The sequence below is a fragment of the Ambystoma mexicanum genome, chromosome 6q (assembly GCF_040938575.1).
Source record: "Ambystoma mexicanum isolate Mex_15411 chromosome 6q, UKY_AmexF1_1, whole genome shotgun sequence".
NCBI lineage: Eukaryota > Metazoa > Chordata > Amphibia > Caudata > Ambystomatidae > Ambystoma > Ambystoma mexicanum.
The window spans coordinates 461,466,728-461,487,286 of NC_090937.1; the positions used below are offsets into that span (position 1 = coordinate 461,466,728).

The 20,559-nt window shown below is 44.2% G+C and overlaps 1 protein-coding gene across 4 annotated transcripts in view; it reads right to left on the minus strand.

Moving 5' to 3' along the window:
* Window positions 1–20,559, minus strand: part of GSTCD (glutathione S-transferase C-terminal domain containing) — a 1,401,422-nt gene that overhangs the window by 325,099 nt on the left and 1,055,764 nt on the right. For 3 of the 4 annotated variants that reach the window (XM_069630950.1, XM_069630947.1, XM_069630948.1), the window contains one exon: window positions 18,431–18,559. The exons of the other annotated variant lie outside the window; for it this stretch is intronic. In XM_069630950.1, the coding sequence (XP_069487051.1) occupies window positions 18,431–18,559 (129 nt within the window). The remainder of the gene's footprint in view (window positions 1–18,430; window positions 18,560–20,559) is intronic. 4 annotated transcript variants of the gene reach the window in all.

A 20,559-nucleotide genomic window follows, 5' to 3' on the forward strand; every position in this document is an offset into this window, starting at 1 on the left:
CTACCTCATATGGCACTGCAATGCACATTAACCCTGATACCCCAATTACCCAAAAACGTCCAGCACAACAGTCTAGGCAAGCTGTTAGTGAGCGAAGCGATGCGACATGAGCAGACGTCTTTCCCATAAAGTACCAGAGAGTGAAAATGATAGATCATAGTGAAATGGGGAGGAGGCGGAAAAACGGGAGGGGGAGGGAAAGCTATGATGCATACCATGGCCTGGGATTAGATGAGATTGAAGACCCCCCGCCACACGGATCAATCAAACAAATGGTAGTCGGACATGAGTGCAACAGCCAAACAAGCAACGAATGAGAGCTGTTATGTCTGCTCTCTTATTCCGCATGCCTCAGGAACACCTAAAGTCCTTGTACCTCAAGAAGTGCCCTTGTCGGATGCCCAATGTTTAGTTCATCTCGTATTGTGTAGGATTCGAAGCACCTTCCAGTCACACAGTTACAATAGAAATGCTACAATGAAAAAACCTGCACAAGTAAGCAGCAAGGAGTGATTTGCATCAAAGAACCATTTTTTGTCATCAGAGGGACACGGTTCACAGAAAACAAATGGCATGATGAGACAATCGCTTGCAAAGCAGAGGTGTTGCAAGGATTTACGGAAGAGAACTTTCAATGGGTCAAAGAGACATGCACTCCGGTCTGGTTCCAACACATCGCAAAGCTGACATGGGTCATAGCTCTCGAGAAACCCATCAAAACACAGATAGAAATTGAACGTGAACTTTGTTTCCATGGCAAGGGAAAGGTGCAAATGGGCTCAAACAGAAATTGTAACAAAACAATCATCATTCCTGACAAGAAAAAAGGTACAGCAGCATGTATTTGGTATGTGGCAAACAAGCATACCTGCATCTTCCACCATCATGGAGGGGTACCTGTGCCCTGGCCACACTGCATTCGGCGCTAATGGTGATTCCAGAAAGCCACATCCAAGGGGGGGAAAATTCAGCTGACATAGCAGCAGCACCCCAGCCAACAACAACCGAACAGAGGAAGCAACCGAAGTGGAAGAGAGTGACGCAGACCTGCATTTCTACAGCAGAAAACTGTGTGCACATTATAGGCCATGGCTTTGTACATTTGATGTAAATTACCCTTTGATAGGGTTCATCTATATTGTCATAATGGGACTGGATGAGGTGCTTAATTCAATTAGAGGGTGCAAACGTTTGGGATGGTTTATTGGAAGCTTCCATCTGCATTAGCTTACAAGAGGAAACACACTGAACTTTTTTAATGTCCTCCTTACTCCGATGCTAGTTGACCAACGGTCAGTGACAGTTTTCTGGGCCCACTGATTCTTTCTAAGTAGTTACGGCGAATATTTAGCATACCCATGCACATCTTCATAACTTCTTTCATTGCTTTTTTATCTGTGAGTTGAGCAGGTCGCCTGTAAGGTTTGAGCAAGTAATTAGCAAATACCCAAAGAAAGTGACAATTATCCCTGGTGTTTATTTTATTTATATGTTGAAATATGTCAGCAGGATATGTAGTCGTAGTATGTAGATGTTTAATCTAGTGACTTATATAAAAATCAAACAAAACAAGTAACAAATGTTTCCAAACTGGCGTTTCTTAAATGGGGGATGGACAAAGTTTAAAAGAATGAATAAAAATGAACATTTCTTTGTTAGGGTTTTCTTTGATGAACGATTTGCCAAATAATTTGCCCTTGGCAGCTGCTGTCTTCGATGTTGGCAGCTTGCTCGAACGAGGGTCAATTTATACTATGAGGGCCCTTTTCCCTTCTGTTGGGATTATGCAGAAGGCATATGGCTTTTGGGGCCCATTTCTATGCTCCTCCCGTTTCTCTTTTACTTTATAAGCCGGGTGGAGTATCTTTGTAATTGGTCCCCAAACATCCAGGAATGTATCTTGGTACGATTTCCAAGATGCATCAAAGATGCATCAAGATATGACGCAGAGAAAGCTATTGGATCAACATTATGGACAATTGCTTTTCGGGTTTAAACTCCAATTCAGAGATGAACCATTTCTTGTGAGACTTCTTCCTTATTTAACAGCGTCTCTTTTTCTTCTAACCTTTTTGTCATGATCCGCTACAAGTTTTCATCTTTCACTTTTCCATTGCCTAAAATCGGCTGGACATTACAAATGTATATATTTTTTTCTGTCATGCACACAATTCATCTCACAAAGTTCCATACATAATAGATAGTTTTGCTTTATAGTGCACGGTACACCTCTCTGAAACTAAGGTAAGAAAAGGCCATTTATGTCTAACTCATCTTTATTTTTTTAATTCAGTAAAAAAAGGGACCAACGATGCTCAGACCTATTGAAATAGCATATATGGCCACAAACAAGATGGCCGCAACGTGCCGCTGGTGTCATGATGTAATCACGTACGTATGACATGGTTGTGTTATCACGCCGCTACAAATATTATCCATTTTTGTTTACCCGTGGCAAAATCGCTGCAAGGAATTAGACATTTCTGGGAAAAGCCTAATTGTAGTGAATAGGGTAAGCGCTGAAACTTTCATATAGTTTTTCCAACTAACAGGCAATACCTTGCCTTCTCTTTAAAACACTTTGCAGACAAACTTTAGTAGATAACAATCAAGGACAACTTGGCCCTCTCTTAATTGTACAGGCATTTCTACATAACACCAAGCTGAAGCATTTGCAAAATCTCCTTCTGGGCTAACATTTTGGAAATTTTGGACCTGGTGACTTTATTGCAACCAGGACTGGATTCCAATCACAGAACTAGTGAGTAACCCATTTTATCAGAGCACCATATGTGTTTACTTTTTTCACAAATACACACAGAAGTGTGACAGTGCAAGAATTAACTTTTGGCAATATCTGGCCCTTGACATGGCTTATTGTAACAAAACAATGCAACCTTTTTTTGTTGTTTTATTTTCTAGACTAGCAATTTTCCTCCTGATGAACCACCTGACGTAAGGTGGGGAGACACGTGTTGAGGATGTCAAAATAATGTTTTAATCTCATGAATATTTGAGGATGCCAAAGTAAATGCTTGAACTAATGAGTAAGTGAAGATATTCAAGTAATGCTTGAACTCATACATTTTTGAGGATGTCTAAATAATGATGCAATGCAACAAAGGAATAATTGAGGAATTCATGAGAATAACAGAGCCAACATGTCAAAGCAATAATTGTCAGAGGACAATAATAATACTGTTTGAACTTAAAAATTAAAAGATTTTGACTATTGCCGCAAATTATGGATTTCAATTTCTTATTATATAATATACAGTGGACACTGGTGAAGGCCAAAGTCTATGGTTGGTGGCCTGTTAGTGTTTTAAAATATACAGTGCACATGGGTGAAGGCCATGATTCGAAACCAATAATGTGTTAAAATATTTTTGCCCATGCACACAGGCCATGACTTAAGTCCATCCTTAATGCCGGTTACTGTTGTAATGTCATAAGTTATATCTGTGATGTCATCATTGTGCTCATAGGCTGTGCAACAGGGAGCGCGAAGTTTAAGGTGGCTTTAGCTGACTTTATGGGGTTTTGTCGCGTTAAGTTCTCACCTTAACGTCCATGCAACTAAGGTTTTTTCCTTTAATAAAAACACACACACACACACACACACACACACACACACACACACCCCCCCCCCCCTTTTATTTGTCACTTTCAATGTTCCTGTTCCGGGCTGATGGTGGAAGACGTCAAGAATCCAAGAGTCTTGATCTAAACCTTCCTCTGCTACCAAAATGTGCAACAGCCCCTGGAGCATTCCAAGTGCCAGATGGGATTACCACAATTACTGATCTCAGGCCCAGATAACCGGACAAATGCAAAGAATAGGGCAAAATACTACTTTATTATCAGCTCCAAGTAGGGAAACTCGGTGAACAAACAGATCGCAGCTCACACGCAATCTAATACATTTCGCTTACACAAAGGCTTTATACCGTCTATGTACGTCATCTATGACGTAGTCCTACGTTGCAAAAAGTACAAACCGATTGGGAGGAGGGATTGGTTAAGGGAACGTATATATATATCTATAGCTTATTTAGGTGTTAGTAACATGATTGGTTTCCCCATATCTGGTAGGCACGCCTTGAACTTCCTTCTAAATATGTAATACAGATAATAGCAGAATAACAGCAGCGTTCACCATTGAATAGGCCCTCATGATTGGTTGGAACTCTTCCAACCTTGGACATTCAGCTCGTTAGCAGCACATAAGCAAAATGAAACCCAGGTGTGGGGAACGTCGTCAGAAAACTGCCCACTTGGCTAATTAGCCTACCATCTCTCATCAGTTAGGCCGTAAGCCAAGGCTTCTTTGTAGTTTAACTTGCTGGCTGTTCTCTTCTCCGAAACTTTAAAGGGAGTTACGGTACATTGCTATCTTCGTCTGGAGCTTCATGAATAGGCCCTTTTTCCTGGTCTTGCACCACGTGTGAAGAGACCATGATTGTGTCCATTTGTCCTTCTATTTAGTACTATTTGATTCAAGTTACACTGGGTGTTATTACTCTCTTCGGCCTCGGGCAAGGTGGTTGCTCCGCCTTGCATATTCTTTCCATGTCTTTAATTGTACAATACTTGGCACTCGCAAATGTACACTCCTTTGATTAAACGATGAGAAATATGTCCTATGTACATGGCTTATCCTCTCTGCCACCTTTGGTGATCTGCAGTTGTTCTTACTGTGGCATCCTTGATCCTTAGTCAAACAAATATTCTTTTTTCTTGCACAAATCTGTTATTCCAGTGCCTGTCAGCTCTGTAGCCCTGGTCTCTCTGTCAGCCTTTTGTTTACTATTACTATTATATACAGAGTCGACGTCCATTTTGTCACCATGGCTGCTTTACCCATGTTCTATTTTCTACTGCAGCAAGCTTTTATATGTCTCATCTACCTTGCACATCTGCATAAATAAATCTACTGTATGTCTTCTCACTTATCTTCTCAGTGTATATGATTTCCTCGTATTCGCATATATGTTCATTTACCTGATGTCGAGCACAGTGTCTGCTTTTTCTTCGTCCAGTAGCATCGAGGTGAGGGTGCGGGCTCTATAGATGACATGAACATCTCCCTCTCTACAACCTCTCGCAAACAACCCGGTATCTAGCATTTGTTTATCTGCCAGCCATCATGCCAGGTACTGCAATGTGGCTGTTAAATAGTATAGCTCAAACCATGGGAGTTGAACTCCACCATCTGCATATTTCATGCACAACTTTGTCAATGCAATTTTAGGTCTCCCCGTTCCTCAAAGAAAGCCTCTAATATGAGAGACGAATGTTTTAAAGAAGGCAGCAGCTATATAGACCAGTATGTTAGTAAAGTAATATAGCAAACAGGGTAGAATTATCATTTTAACCAATGCACCCTGTCCCATTAACGACATTGGCAGTTTGTTCCCAAAACCCATAGAATGTACTATTCCGTCTAGTGCCTTATTAGTATTCTGCACATGTGTGTGTTCTGCTTCATGCCATATATTTATCCACAGGTATCGAAATGTACATATAGCCCAGTGGAAACCAAATTCCGTGAGCTCCTTCAGTTAGAGTTTATGCATTTTAGCCAAAGGGAATAGACAAGACTTTAATCTACTGAAGAAGATTCCCGAGTGCTCAGCAAAATTGTCTAACACCTCAACCACCAACGGCAGGTTATATTCAAGCTCTCACAGATATAAAAGAATGCCATCCACATATGAGGAAAACAAATGTCGTGACCCTTCAACCAATATTCCTGCTGCATTAAATTTGTTTCACAAGAATGCGGCTAACAGTTCTAGAGCTAATGTATACAACATAGATGCCAATGGGTCTGGTGTATATATCACAAGTATCCACTTAAGAATTCTTCTCGAATCACGAACCTGCTCAATGCTGCATACATCCAATCCCAGAATACAGAATCAAAAGCCTTGATTGCATCCAGGGAGGCAACCACATATAGGGCATCATGCAACGGTTTTCTCTCGATGATATACTGGAGTCTGCGCAGCGTCAGAGAAGTGTTCCTACCAGGCACAAACCCAGTCTGGTCTTGGTGGATCAAAGAACCAAGAAAAGGCAGTTTTCTCTCTATCTACTGGATTTAAGGGCACTTGCCAATACTGTTTCGTCAAGTATAGAAATGCATTTAGTTATACCCAATTTCTCAATTAATTCATCAATCCTTAGCATGGGATATTTATCAAAAATGGAAATGGAGTTTAACTTCCAATAGTCGAAACAGAAATGTCAGGATTGGTCAGGTTTGGCGACCAACACAACAGGGGAGGACCAGGCACTTGCACATGCCTCGATGAAGTCAGCCTTAAGCATCTCCTCCATTTCTGTTTCAATAAATTTTTCTTTATCTCCTGGCTTCATGGATCCTACAAGGTTTTAGGTTGATGGTTTTCCCTGCCGGTGTTCGGATATAATTAAGGAAATTAATAACTCTACCCGGTTGTGCCAAAAAAAATACTTTGGGGAACTGTGATAGTACATCACTAGGGTCTTCTTGTTGGGATAGGGATAATGAAGGGGGAATATAGAGGTTCTCTATTTCCGAGTCAGTAAGGAGGGCAGCCATAGTGACCATGGTTGTTCCGCTAGGGTCTAGTATCCATTCTTTTAGTAGGTTTATATGGTATGTTTTGGGTTTCTGACGTCTGTCAGATTGTGATATAAAGTCATCTAACTGACAATTTTTTATAAAATCTTTTAAGGTCCATACCACTTAGAAATGATCTTGTTCTCAGATGTAGGAATGAGAACTAAGACTGATTGACCTACAGAAGACGACTTGGTCACAGCAGGTTTATTATAGGCAGCCTACTGATGTTCTTCGGCTTGACCCAGCTGTTGCTTTACCATTCCTCTTACTGCTGCCATATGTATTTTACATCTTTGGGCATTCTGGGAAATGGGTAAGATGGCCTCTTCACTCTCTTCCCATGTTTCCTTTACCATGTCGAACAGTGCAGTGGATGGAGCGGATGCATTAAAGAAAAAACGGATGGAATGGTTGAAACATGAGAGTGGATGGAACAGATGGAACGGATGGAATGGATAGAGTTGAAGTGGATGGAACCGATGGAACGGAGAGGATGGAATGGGTGTAGTGGATGGAATGGAAATGGAGAGGATGGAATGGGTGGAGTGGATGGAACGGGTGGAGTGGATGGAACGGAAGAAGTAGATGGGAACGGAAGGAGTAGATGGGAACGAAGGAGTAGATGGGAACGGAAGGAGTAGATGGGAACGGGAGGAGTAGATGGGAACGGGAAGAGTGGATGGGAACGGAAAGGAGTGGATGGGAACGGAAAGGAGTGGATGGGAACGGAAAGGAGTGGATGGGAACGGAAAGGAGTGGATGGGAACGGAAAGGAGTGGATGGGAACGGAAGGAGTGGATGGGAACGGAAGGAATGGATGGGAACGGAAGGAATGGATGGGAACGGAAGGAGTGGACAGAACAAACAGAGTGGAAAGAACAGACGGAGTAGATGATAGAGAGGGAACGAATAGAACGGATGAGTGGATTGAAAGGATGTGACGAACGAGCAGATTAAACGGATGAAAAGGATGAAAAGGATGAGTAGTTTTAACAAATGAAACAGATGGAATGAATTGAGTGAATGGAACGGATGCAGTGGATGAAACGGATACAGTAGACTGAACTGATGGAGTGGATGAAACAAATGAGTGGATGAAACAAATGGAATGGATGGAACAGGTGGAGCGGATGGAACAGGTGGAACGGATGGAACAGGTGGAGCGGATGGAACAGGTGGAGCGGATGGAACAGGTGGAGCGGATGGAACAGGTGGAGCGGATGGAACAGGTGGAGCGGATGGAACGGATATAGTGGATCAAACTGATGGAATGGGTGGAACACAGAGCTGATCGAATGAATAGGAAGGATGAAATGGATAGAACACATTAAACGGATGGGAAGGATGAAATGGGTCTATGGAATAGATGGAGTAGACTATGTGGACAATGGATTGAGTGCATGGAATGATGTAAGAGCGAATAGATTAAATGGATGAAACAGACGAAGTGGAATGAACGGACAGAGTAAATAAAACGGATACAATAGATGGTACAGATGGAGTGCTCGATCTCAAGCGCCTTACTGATAACCACCATATCACACTACCATGCTTACTCTCTCCTGTACACCAACACTCAACTAGAACACAGCGATACTATTACACATTCGGTATAGCTGTTCTCATACTAACATCTGCCACATCCTCCTCATCATCATCCTAATTAAACACAGCTAGCTGAGCACACACTGCTAGCCTAAGCGTCTCCTCAGGCCTAACGCAGCCACAAATCAGTCTGTGTGTCATCCCGCCAGAATGAACACATATACCTGACCTCCCAACCACCACACCTACCGCTAAGAAGCAGCTATCATGCAACTGCCACACAGGCTGCACACATATCACATAAGGCACTATATAAATGCCAAGTAACATAACATCCTGAGGTTCCCTCCCATAGAGTAGCTTGAAAGAGGAATATCCCAAGGATGCCTGAGGGGGTCTTAGAGACAGCAAACAAAGTACAGGGTGTCATTATGTCCCAATTTCTCCTGTCAGTTTCCACCAACTTATGCAAGATTGTTTAACGTCTGATTAAATCTTTCGACCAACCCATCTGTCTGTGGGTGACATGTGCAGGGTCTTAATGTGGAGTAACTATTTCACCTCCTGCATCAGATGGGATATAAATGTGGTACCTTGGTCAGTAAGGATTTCTCTGGAAATCTTACCCTCGAAAGAAAAAGTAACAGATGTTTTAGAATCTGTTCGCTGGTGTTATTTCAAAGGGGAAATGCCTCAGGACGTCGGGTGGCATAGTCCACAGTTACTAGAATTAACTTGTTCCACACCTGTGATGGTTTGAGTGGGCCAACAATGTCCATCGCTATCCTAGAGAAAGGGACCTTGATAATTGGTAAGGGTTGTAAGGGTGTTGGTGGGACTGAAGTAGCTGCAGTCTTCTGGCAGATGTCACAAGCCAAAACATAGTTCTTAACATCAGCTAAGACACCGGACCAGTGGAATCTGGGGAATAAGTTTTTCCCACCCCTTGGTCATCTGTCGCACGGTGCAAATGTGCCAACTCTAGCACAATCCTTCGATGACTCTGGGGAACCACTGTGTTCGGGATAGGCTCTCTCCCCACATCTCCCCAATACAATAACCCCTTTGTCGCAAACAAAAAAGTCCAGTTTGACTGCGCCGACTCTCTTCTGTGGTTAACCTACCAAAGGCCTCTGCAAGGGCTGGATTGTTTCTTTGGGCAAAGGCAAGATCGGGAATGGGTGAAATCTCTTCTCAGGGGACTTCGGGTATGGGCATGTCCGCTCCTCCGAAACCCCTTCAGTCTCTCCTAACCTTTCAATCTCTTGGGGAGCAGGGAATATTGCCTGTTTGAGAATTCCGACTTTCGCTCCCTACTTAACAGTATAGGGATTGTTCCCATGGTTATGTAATAAGACCTTGACCTCGCCTCTAAAGTTAGGGTCCATCACCCCTGCCATGCCATCCAGGCCCTCCATGCGAGTCCTGACTTTGAGACAAGTCTAATGTAGGTACCTGGGGGTGGCAAAAGACTGAACCCCATAGGTATTAACAGACTCTCATTCGGTGGATCTAAAATGTCTCCTACACTCTGCAAGTCAAAGCCTACAGATTGGGTAGTAGCTACAGTAGGGTTATTAGTTCTTGAATTTAATTTTGTGAAGCAGGGGTGCCCATCTATCAGTTGGTTGATATACCACTTCTGACACCATATATGGTGGGTCGGAAGGAGGAGTCGGACACAGTGACAATTCTGAAGTTTTTGTTTATTTAAATAATAAGAAAAATGGGCTCAATCTCATCCTATGACTATAGGGGGATTACCTACCTAAATAAATTAAAATAAAGATGCTTGTCTGTCATCATGAAGTCCAAACTCAAAATGCCCTCAGTCTAAACCTAAATCTACCCGACCTTACCACTAACAGTATGAACAAAAAATGTCCAAAATAAGGTTTCTCTTTTGGCTGTCTCCCCATGGCCATTCATTTTCAGGCTTTCTCTCATGGTTTTTTTGTTTTAGAAAATCTGTTCCCCATGATAATTTCTTCTGATACTTTTTTCAGGTTGTATTCACAAGCTCTTGTCGCTCCTTCCAACTCTTCAAAGATCTTGTCTTCTTAACAATATGACTTGTATCATTGTTCTTAATGAGATATTCTCTTAGACACCTTCATTTTATTTTAGGTCATTCCCTTGGTTCATTAGGGTTGAGAGCTCCCCACTCTTGGTGTCTTTTAAATCCACTCTTTATTTCTTGGTTTGGTTCACGCTGTGCTTTAAATTCATAACATTATCGACAGTTTCTCATTAAGTGGTCTCCTGACTCTTCATTAATTTTCTCTCATACAATTATCACTTGTGGCTTTCTCTCTCTCTCCCAGGATATTAGTTTCCACTTTCTTAATGATTCACAATTATTTGTATTCTTCAGGTTTTCGAATAGTTCCTCAGATATCAAATTATACTGTTTCAATGTTCCGTTATCGCCTTCATCACAATCACAGTCACCTCTTTATTAAGTCTTGCTTTGGCGGCCTCCAGCTTCCAGACCATGTGGGGCTCAGTGATCACTCGGGTACATTGGTTTGCTTTCTTGCTTCTTCCTTTAAGCTTCACACGTGGGCCAGTCTCTGCAGTTGGCCACATTCAGTGAACAACGGCAAATGGGACCTGTCACCACTCCCTTTGTTCCAGGTTTCGGCTTTGTTAGACGGGTGCCTGGCCCACCATAGTACTTCCGTGATACTTCCATGGTACTTTCCACTCCATCCTGATAACGGCTTTACCGTTGTCTACTTTCCCTGGCCCCCGCAACTGTACTTGGCATTCTCGGCTTCTTGCAGTTCTGAGGGTGCCACGTTTCAACTCTGCTCTGTCTCTCAACAGCGTTCTGACATCAGGGGGTTTCTACTGTGCAACATTGTCTCTCTGCCCCTCTGGTCCACTCGTCCCACTTTCGTATGCGTTTCTTTGAACATGGTATTCCCTTTTCTTTAAGACGGCATGATGGATTCAACTTTGACTAAACCCAAAGAGAAGGAGGACATTGTTTTTGATGGAATGTAGTCCCATATACGCAGAAAGTGTCCTACATATGGAGTTCCCTTTAAGAACAGGAGTTCTTTTACCCTAAGGGAGAGTCACTCACAGTGAGGTCCCACTTGCCCAAACCCCAAGGGAGTCCCACTTGCCCAAACCCCAAGGGAGGGTCTTGCGGAGTGGGCTCACCTCCCTAGACTCAAAGGGGTTGGCTCCCCATTGGGAAGATGTGCCAAATACCTCTGATTTGTCATACATCACACTACTACAAGACCTGCAGCAATCCCAATCATAAAAGCTAAATAGGTACAGCCAAGAGAAAGACCTTCTTCCCCTTTTGTGGGAATGTAGGCACAGACAGGCTATGCTCTTTGGAGAGGCATGGGATGATAACAGTAGCACCTGTGAGGGGTAAAAATGTGAGGCGGATAACTTTTAGATGATTTCTCAAAATATGCCACTTTATTAAATCATAAGTTTCAGTAAAAGCCTCACTATCCCTACCCTGATGAGGATTTCCCTGCCTATCACAAACTAAAGGAAACACTCAAACAAAGGATATCTAGCCCTCACATGTATATATAAAATAGACAAGAAAATATATGGCGATTCACAATAACATCAACAATTGCATTTATAATGTTTTCGCAGTCTCTCTTCCCCCGGTTGCTAGATTCAGTTCCAATGTTCAACAAAAAGAAACAACCAAATCCGGGCTTGCAACAAAGTTCCAACACAGTTCTTGGTTCCTTCAGTTTGGCAAAAGAAAGTTCTGCTAAACCAATGCTTAACCAAATTAAAGATTCTTCTTCCTTGAACAGTAATTTCCACTTCATCAAATAGCATCAACGATATGCTTGGTCAAGATGCGTTGCCAAAACATATGAATGTCAAAGAAACACATCTTCTTGTAAGGGTTAAAGAAACACAGCTTCTTTTAAGCTTCAAAGAAATACAACTTCTTGTTAACTTTTCAGAGCGCTCTCTTTTAGCACCATAAACCACAGTTTATATCTTTGTCAGGAAGACTTCACAGCACCTCTACTTCCACCTGGCTGACTCTTATATAACAGGTCCACTTCTACAAGGATTCACACCACATGGGTCTACTCGCCTGCCTGATATTGTTCCACACTCAACAGTGCTTCTGAAGTTTTTTAAACTAATGACAACCAAAGGTTTCACCACAGCTTCAGCAAAGGAAAAGCGGCATATTCAGGTTCGCTTTCAATATTAAACAACCACACAGCGCTGTACTTACCTTAATGGATTCTGGGGGCCTGTTTTTCACCGCGCTCTCATCCACTCACAGCACCACAGTGGCCTGTGAGGAGAAGACGACGAAAACACAGGTTAGCTTTAAAAGACAATAAAGGTGCTGCGCTTCGCACTTTCTCTTACCTAGAAACGTGCCTCTCCATCTGGCACGCCAGCATCAAGACCTTTGCACCTGAAAAGGAGATAAAGACATTAACGAATTCCCACCATAAACAGAACAAAGACTTACAATTAACAAACCTACCTGCCTACCAACAGATTCGGGGTCACAGCAGGCCTGGGCCCAAGGAAGGCGTACTGCACCAGTGAAGGAACTCGAGCAGCTCGCCAACAAACATCAAGCGCCCCTGCACAAGAAACGCAGGACGGATAGCTCACCCTACAAATAACTAAGGTGAGAAAAGAACCCAGTGGGAAGGGAATCGGTCAGATGGAGGTGGGAGATACACCCATTAGAGACAGTTATCACAAATCTTCCCTTCTGTAAATGCAGATTCATTATTCAGCACTGGGCAACTATGCATCCAGGGTTCCAGTTCTCAGAGCCTTCCAGACGCCCCCAGGGATATCAGGTGAGCGTAACACATATATATACTTTAATGAAACAACCAAATATGCAAATAACTAACTAGAAAACAAAAGTAAAAGCAAAAGCAAAAATCCACCCTTGTAAGACAACACACAAAACGCAGACGGATAAAGTATGGCACTCTGAGTAGTTGAGCAGCGTTGTGCAGGCAGGAAATTGAACCAATCTCAACGGTCAAAAAGATATGTCTTTGCAGACAAAAGCAGAGAAGGGGGGTTTAAAAGCCACTCTAGTCTCAGAAAGTGGACCAGATGGACATTTACTCTTCACGGTACCTTATCCTTGTCTTTGGGGCCTTCACAGTGTTGAGACAGGCTTCTAGGAACTTCCTGGGGCATTGATTTGGTGTTGGATTGGTGAGCTGGTCAACTGGGTTCAACATGCAGTGCACTCCAAGCAGCAATGGAACGTGCATGAAGAAGCCCAGGACAGGCAGGCAATGTCCAGGTCAATGGAGCTCACAAGCAATCCACTGGGGGAATCAGTGCCCAGAGTAAATCCTTGACTTTTAGGATGCTCAGTGACCTAATCCATGGTCTCCAAAGACCAGGTAGGTCCTTCTGTTGCTCTCCCACTTCAGGTAGCTTGACTTGCACCTACAGGGTATTCTTCACCTGCAGTAACAGGAACCTGTTTCGAGTGCAGCCAGCAGTTGAGTCCTCTTTCCACAGCAGTTCACCCACACAGGTCCCAGGGAATGGTTAGGGGACAGGACTCTCTGCCTTGAATGCCCCTGCCTTCACTTCTATGGCAGAGGACTTTGGAATGCATTGCACTCCCAACAGTGTTCCAGAGATGTCTTCTTGGTGTTCAGGAAAGAATCAAGGAAATAGTGGGAGACCCCATCCTTATAAAGGTAAAGACCGCAGAGGATTTGACAAAAAAAAGTCTGCTGTAAGGAGTCCAATCCCTGTTGCTGTGATTAGTGACCCTTGCCTTCTTGTATCATACCCAGAGTGTTTTGTTGCTCAGGAAATGGAAGGGGCAGGAAGGCCAGACCCAAAAGCAAGATGGTAGAACCTTTTTCCCAGATCCAGATCCCTCTCTGGCTACGCTTAATGCGGGTCCCTTTCCATTACTACAATTTCAAAGACCCTTTGTTGTGCAGGACCCTGATGTAATGCGTTATGTCAGTGACCCTTTGTAAGCAAGATTCCCAGGAAATATCCTGTTAGGAGTTCCTTTCCCTGAGGGGGCGGTGTGACCTTCCTCCCAGGCATCAAAGGAGGCCAGCATCCTGACTTATTGTCTCAGTGGGAAATGTACAGACAGGCAGGCTGTCATGAATACATATTGCCCTCACATAGCTGGTGTGGCCTTTGATGGTTGGCACTTGTAGATCAATTTGGTTTGGCTTTAATAATTGTGTGCTTTTATCATAACAAGGTATAGCTAATTCTTAGATTTAATCCTGACACCAGATGGATAAGGAGCCAATTATTACATTTTGGATCAGAGATGCAGAAGTTAAATTGCAGTTACTGTCTGCAGTGACTTTGGGTCACAGCAACGGTCATGGATGCACATGTAATCTTTGAAGCTGCCCACTGCCAACGGAGAGCAGGTGCCACAGTTGTTAGGAGACATATGCACAATGCTTTGGCATGGGGCTTTATGAAGGGAGGGGTGCCGATTAGCAGACTTCCCCTTCAGAAACCGAATTAGCTGCATCAAAATAAATCAATAAAGCCAGGGGTTTCAGAACCTCATCAGATGGCAGTCCATTATAGGTCCCACTCCTGTTGCCTTAGCCTGAACCCATTGGTTCTCACTATCACTTGCAATCCATCTATAGACATGGCTTGAGCAGCAGTAGGCAGCATGAGACATCTCAAAGTCCACAACCCGTGTCCCACAGAGGTTTCTTTCTGTTCAACTTTCTTATGGCTATGTAAGTTGTTCTTCCTTTCTAGAGGAAAACTGCCATTTTCTTGAGCTCTTTGAAAACCCAGCCAAGTGAGGGCAGAGGGAGCATTGACGGAACAAAATTCACCCTATGGGTGAGGTAAGGAAGGCATGGTATCAAACAGTGGAGACAGACACAAGTGATCACAGTTCAAGGGTGTTTATTGAACTTCAATGGGTTGGTAAATCACCTATATAAACCTAAATCTAAGGATGGGAGCAAGCTACGACCATCAAATAATAATAACGTTGTCCTAGTGGAGTCTGTCAAAATAAAAGGGCCTGTACTAATAAACCTATTGCCAATCCTTACTTCTAAATACAAAATGGTGTGGGATAACAATGTATGCAAATGAAGTGTTCAAGAAAGGATATGTCAGCATAGTTGGGCAGTTAGCTTTCCTTCCCCACATTTTCAGCATGAGGCAAGGCGGCACGTGCGGATTTCGCACAGACACTAGCTTCTTGGCCAGGTAACGGTTCAACACAAACGCATCAGGGCTTTCTGCCAAAGTCTCTCTCGCAATGACAGTCTCTTATTGCAGAGGGCCTGATGCAGCAATTAAAACACAAATGTTCCTTTCGTTTGTCAGGGTTTCACTTTCACAAGTTCAAGACTGGTATCCCTCCTTCAGGCTCGGACCACGGGCCCGCTTGTTCGGGCTCAAACCCCTTTTGTACAATGTTCACAATTTGGTCTCCCTCGTTCAGGCTCAGACCATGGATCACCCTCGTTGGGGGTCAGATCCCCTTTTCATACCTGAATCGAAGACTTTCGAATGTGTGATCGGTTTTGCTTAAACCGTTGCAGGACCACTTCAATTTACTTCACACAATTTACACTTGACATTTCCTTTCGTCAAGATACCATACAGAGACCTTAGATTGAGCATATTCACAGTGACGGACCACTCTTCTCAATGGTATTGTATGTTTTCTTCTAATGTACAAATATCCACCAGCAATTTAGCTTCAGTCGCGTCTTTCATCACAAGCATTTAACAATGTTCCTTCCAGCGCTCACTTTACAATGTTGCCACTTGCAACCTTGACTTCAACACAGACCGGTCTCCCCGACTCACCGGCTTTGTTATTCTATGTAGCTTCTTTGTTCCTGGAGCCAAGGAGGATACCACAGCGTCTGCTGCTCCTCCCAGTCATGGTCAGTCACACGGGAGGACCCTCGATATCTCCGACACACAATGCAGGATTCTTTAGCCTTATTTACTAGTGTTACTTTCAAGAAACCTTCAAGGCAGAAAACATAACGGCTTCCTGTCAACAAGGTCATGGGTGCTGCCTCAAGAATCTATTGTGCTTGCCCGTCTTTCTCCCTTTGTTAAACTGCCAACTCAAAACTGCTGTACATTCAGGTGTTTTGCCTCGCTCTGAGTGTGCTCTCATGCTCCACCTTTTATCTGTGTGGGTAAGTGTAATGGAAGTCAGGTGCGAGTGATTGTCAATAATTGCCTGACCTCATCCGACCATAGTATTGGGACATGTCATGTACATAGCTCGGGTGCGAGTCTGATTTCTCCCAGAGGGGGCTGTCTGTGTAAATGTGTTCACGCAGGAAAAGAGGGGCAAGGGGGTTCAATTTCTAAATATCCCATTGGATAGGATGGGATAAAGTGGTTACATGGAAGAGAGGGATACCGCGTCTCACCATCCAGTGTCCCACTCTCACGCCCCAAGGACCTCTCCTCCCGCACTGGTTTACCCCCATCCAAAGGCGATGGCCATGCCCTGGCCACATATGAGAGAGATCCGTGGAGACTAGCGGGCGAGACACCTTTGGGTTTCTCACAGTGATCACAATTTTGATCAAGCCCCCCCACCCCTCTTCCCCTTTTCCCCTTTTCAAGGATATCATCAAGGCTTTCCAGTGACTCATCACCACCTCCCAAGCATGCACATTCTAATTGCATCACAATTAGCATGGTAAAGATATGACTAGTTGAAAGTCGTCTCTGGTGAAATCTCGCACAGAGGACGTTACAATGCTTTAAACCTTTGATGTATTTCGTAGCTCAAACCAGAAGTGTCAACTGTGAACTAATTCATACAACAAAGTAAGGTACACAATGTGTGCACAAAGTTTGAAGCTGCAAATGCAATGAACTCTAACAGGATATCGAAATGCAATGCCAACTAAAACTACATGTAGCCAACCATGTCACTAATCATGATGACCTATCGCTCACCCAGCATTAGCAACGGACATGGCCAAACACACTCATACCACCCCACCAACGCCGCACATAGTACTGACCTCAGGAGTGTGCAATCATAATTCAGAGTAAGGAGTGGCAATGCAATGCTAGCATACTTGCCAACCCTACAGATTTAGGCAGTAGGCTACTGCTGTTTAAGCAGTCCTACCGCCTACAGATTTCAGTGACATATCCTACTGCTTTTTACAGTGGTAATTTATGTGAGTCTAAGGCAGGCTCCAGGGCAGGGCATGCAACACATTAATTAGTCTGTCTATACAGTGGACTGGTAGGTGATTACTTTGATTGGGCTCAGACTAATCCACTGACCTGTCGGCTAAGTGACTCTCTCCTGCACTCTTGCCGGTACAACCTTTAGGTGAACCACCAGTGTAGGCAAGTGGCAGATCGTAGCGCCATCACACAGCATCTGCCTATCAGACTGAGGGGGGTATCAGTCTCAAATGTTCTTCAGTCTTCTACTTGCACTGCAGGAATATATATGCATTGCCCAGGCTGCTGCTACAGAGCAGTGGCCAACGTTGCCTAGCAGCTCTGTGTGATTACCTTCTGTGAAGTTAGCTAACTGAATTTGGTGGTAACTTACCATTCAGAATTATACATTGTTAACATTTGAACATCTTTCCATGTTGTGCTGTTTGATAGGTTGTGTATTTTAGAATGCTTCAATGGTGCCAACAATGTATGCTTTGTATTTCCCTGTATGTAATGTCATTGTAATGCGAATTATTAGTATTGAAACTTGAAAAATCCTACATCTTTTTGGTCACAGAATGTTGGCAAGTATATGATAGGCAATCGTGTTACCTGTTGATGCTAATGTAATTTGATTGCACTGTAAAGATGTGCGCATTCAGTGAAAAAAACACAAGCAGCGTGTCCGTTTTGACTAACTACTAGCCTAGCAAAACAGACTGATGTAAGTCTTAGTGTTCGATCCCAAGGCCTGTTAGCCACATGTGTAAAGGGTTCCATGTAATAATGTCGCCACAAAAATATCGCCATGCAAAAATATCGCCGAGAAAATGGTCGTTTTTTGTGGCGACATTATTGCATGGAACATGCGGGGGACACCCCCGCAACCCCCACATTTTTTTTAATTTTTATTTTTTGCTCCTATCGCCACATATATGGTCACCCAAATAATATCGCCACGACATTTGCCCGGCGATATTATTTACGGCGACCATATATGTAGCGATATTAATACCCGATACCGTGTAAAGAACCACTGCCGATTTTACATGGAAGTAGGAAAGGTGAAAAAACCTGTAGTTCACTTACCCCAATATTGAAGGCTCCTGTGAAATAATCAAGGTTTCCCTGGATGAACCAAATATTACGCAGACCCAGGTCTTCGCTCCTGTCCTTCGCACGCACTAAAGACTCCTCTTTATTCTCAATCAGCACAACCTAGTTTTGCACAAGATAGAAGCAATATGTGTGAATAAGCCGGGTGTTTAAGATTGTATCAACGAGCTTTGGCAAAGAGCAATAATGGCACCCCTTTGCCCCACATTCAAATCAAGCAGCTGGTGACGTACACTTTAACCCCATCCTGCTGACTCATACTTTAATCTGCACCTCGTCATCCTGCATTTGCAGGTGTAAGCGCGGGCACAGAGTGGATGCCCCTGCAGAAAGAGTGGAGGGGGGCGGGGGGCTTATGTAACATGTGCATGTGTGTGGCATGTTCATATGCTCTACATTGGTGCCTTAAATCCGAAAGGCATGTTTTTCCCATGTCTCCCGCTACTGCGCCAGACTCCCTCCTTTTCAAGCACCCAAGTTCAGTAATTCTCCGTTCCCTTTGTGCGCTTAATTTGCACAGCTGGGGTAACCCTAGAGCGTCAGAAAGCATGCAGGGGAATGGGCGTTTCTGGTGTCTGCAAGGAAGCACGGCCTTTGAACGCTCCTGGACTATCATGACAGCGCTTGTTGTGTAGGACGACTTGGCGTTCAGTGGAGAAACTTCCCAGGCAGCCTAGGACCTGGTCCTCATCTCTGGAAGCTAAGAGAATGGCAGGGCTTCGTCTGTAGCTTTCTGGGGAGGCCACTCTTTAAACCCCCGATGTTTATGCTCCCAGAATCCCCTAGTACCAAGGCAAATGAGCATGTACTAGGAAACCTCAGCCCTCCATCTTCACACTTTTCCAGAGACCTGATCTTTGCGAGTAAATATGCTGATTAGAGCGAGGAAAGGGAGGCTGAATTTGCAACAACTTTAGAGGAGCAGTCACCTGCTTCCTTGGCCGGTTTGTCATGCCCTGGTACTCCTGTGACCACTCTCTTGACTTCCCATTCATGGCCGGGCCCTGTGGTTCATAACTCAGTTGTCAAGCGCTTATATCTTCCGCTGTCACACCACATCATCTCTTTAATCCACACCCTGTGCTCTCAGGGTCTCCTTCTGAAGACGCTACTACGAGACACTACATTTCTTAGTGTGTGCATTGCAGGGAAAAAACATAATAATGTAACTTTCATTCATACACAGTGCTTTATGGAGCTGACGACGGAAAAATCAGCTCAAAATGGAGGAGGCAGCAGGTTAACCCCTGCGGTGTCATGCCGCCAGGACCTGGAACCATCCCCTGGGGGTCAAAAGGCGAGGGGCGGAAAGGCGCCAAAGGCCTAATGGCCCAAAAGCCCGCGAAGGGCAGAACAAAAGAAAATGGGCGGGGACATCAGGATTTAAGCAGGCGGGACCGGGGTGCCAGGCATCTCGCTCCTGCACTGGGACCCGGTCGCCGCCTCGCAGATGGAAGAAATTTCGTTTAATAGAGTGCAGGGGGCACTCTGCCGAAAGTGGGATGCTGCTGCGGGTATGGCAGGATCAGGACGAAGTGAGGGCGGGGCAGGAGCTAATAACGTTAGCATTATTAGAGTTAAAAGTCGGGGCTGGAGCACGGGAGTGCGCCTTGTGTTGCACAAAGGAGCTCGTGGCGCAAGTGGTAGCGCGTCCGACTCCAGTGCAGAGGGTCGCGGGTTCAAATCGAATGTGCAAGGACGGGGGGATGCCGCCTTTATGGCGGTGCTGGTTGATCCCGGGAGGATAGCTCGGCGGCAATGTGCGCGCTGTAAAAGCAAAAAGGACACAAAGCAACACAGGCTCGATCCTCGGGTCCGCGCGTAGAAAAGTAAAGTAAATAAATTCCTGGTTTCCCCAAAACGGAAAGGTTGCAAGTAAACCTTTGGCGGCTTAAAGGGTAATTTTTGCATCACGGTTGGAGCGGTGGGGGCGACGGTGGTCATGAAACGCAAATAGGTGGGTCAGGAAATGCGTGCGATGTACATGATTATAAAGGCATGAAAGGATTTTTGGGCATCGTTCACTGTCTCCCTTCGCCAAGCGCCTGGCGTATTAGCAAGCTTTATATTCAAGGGCAGTTAAATGTGAGGATAAGATTGGC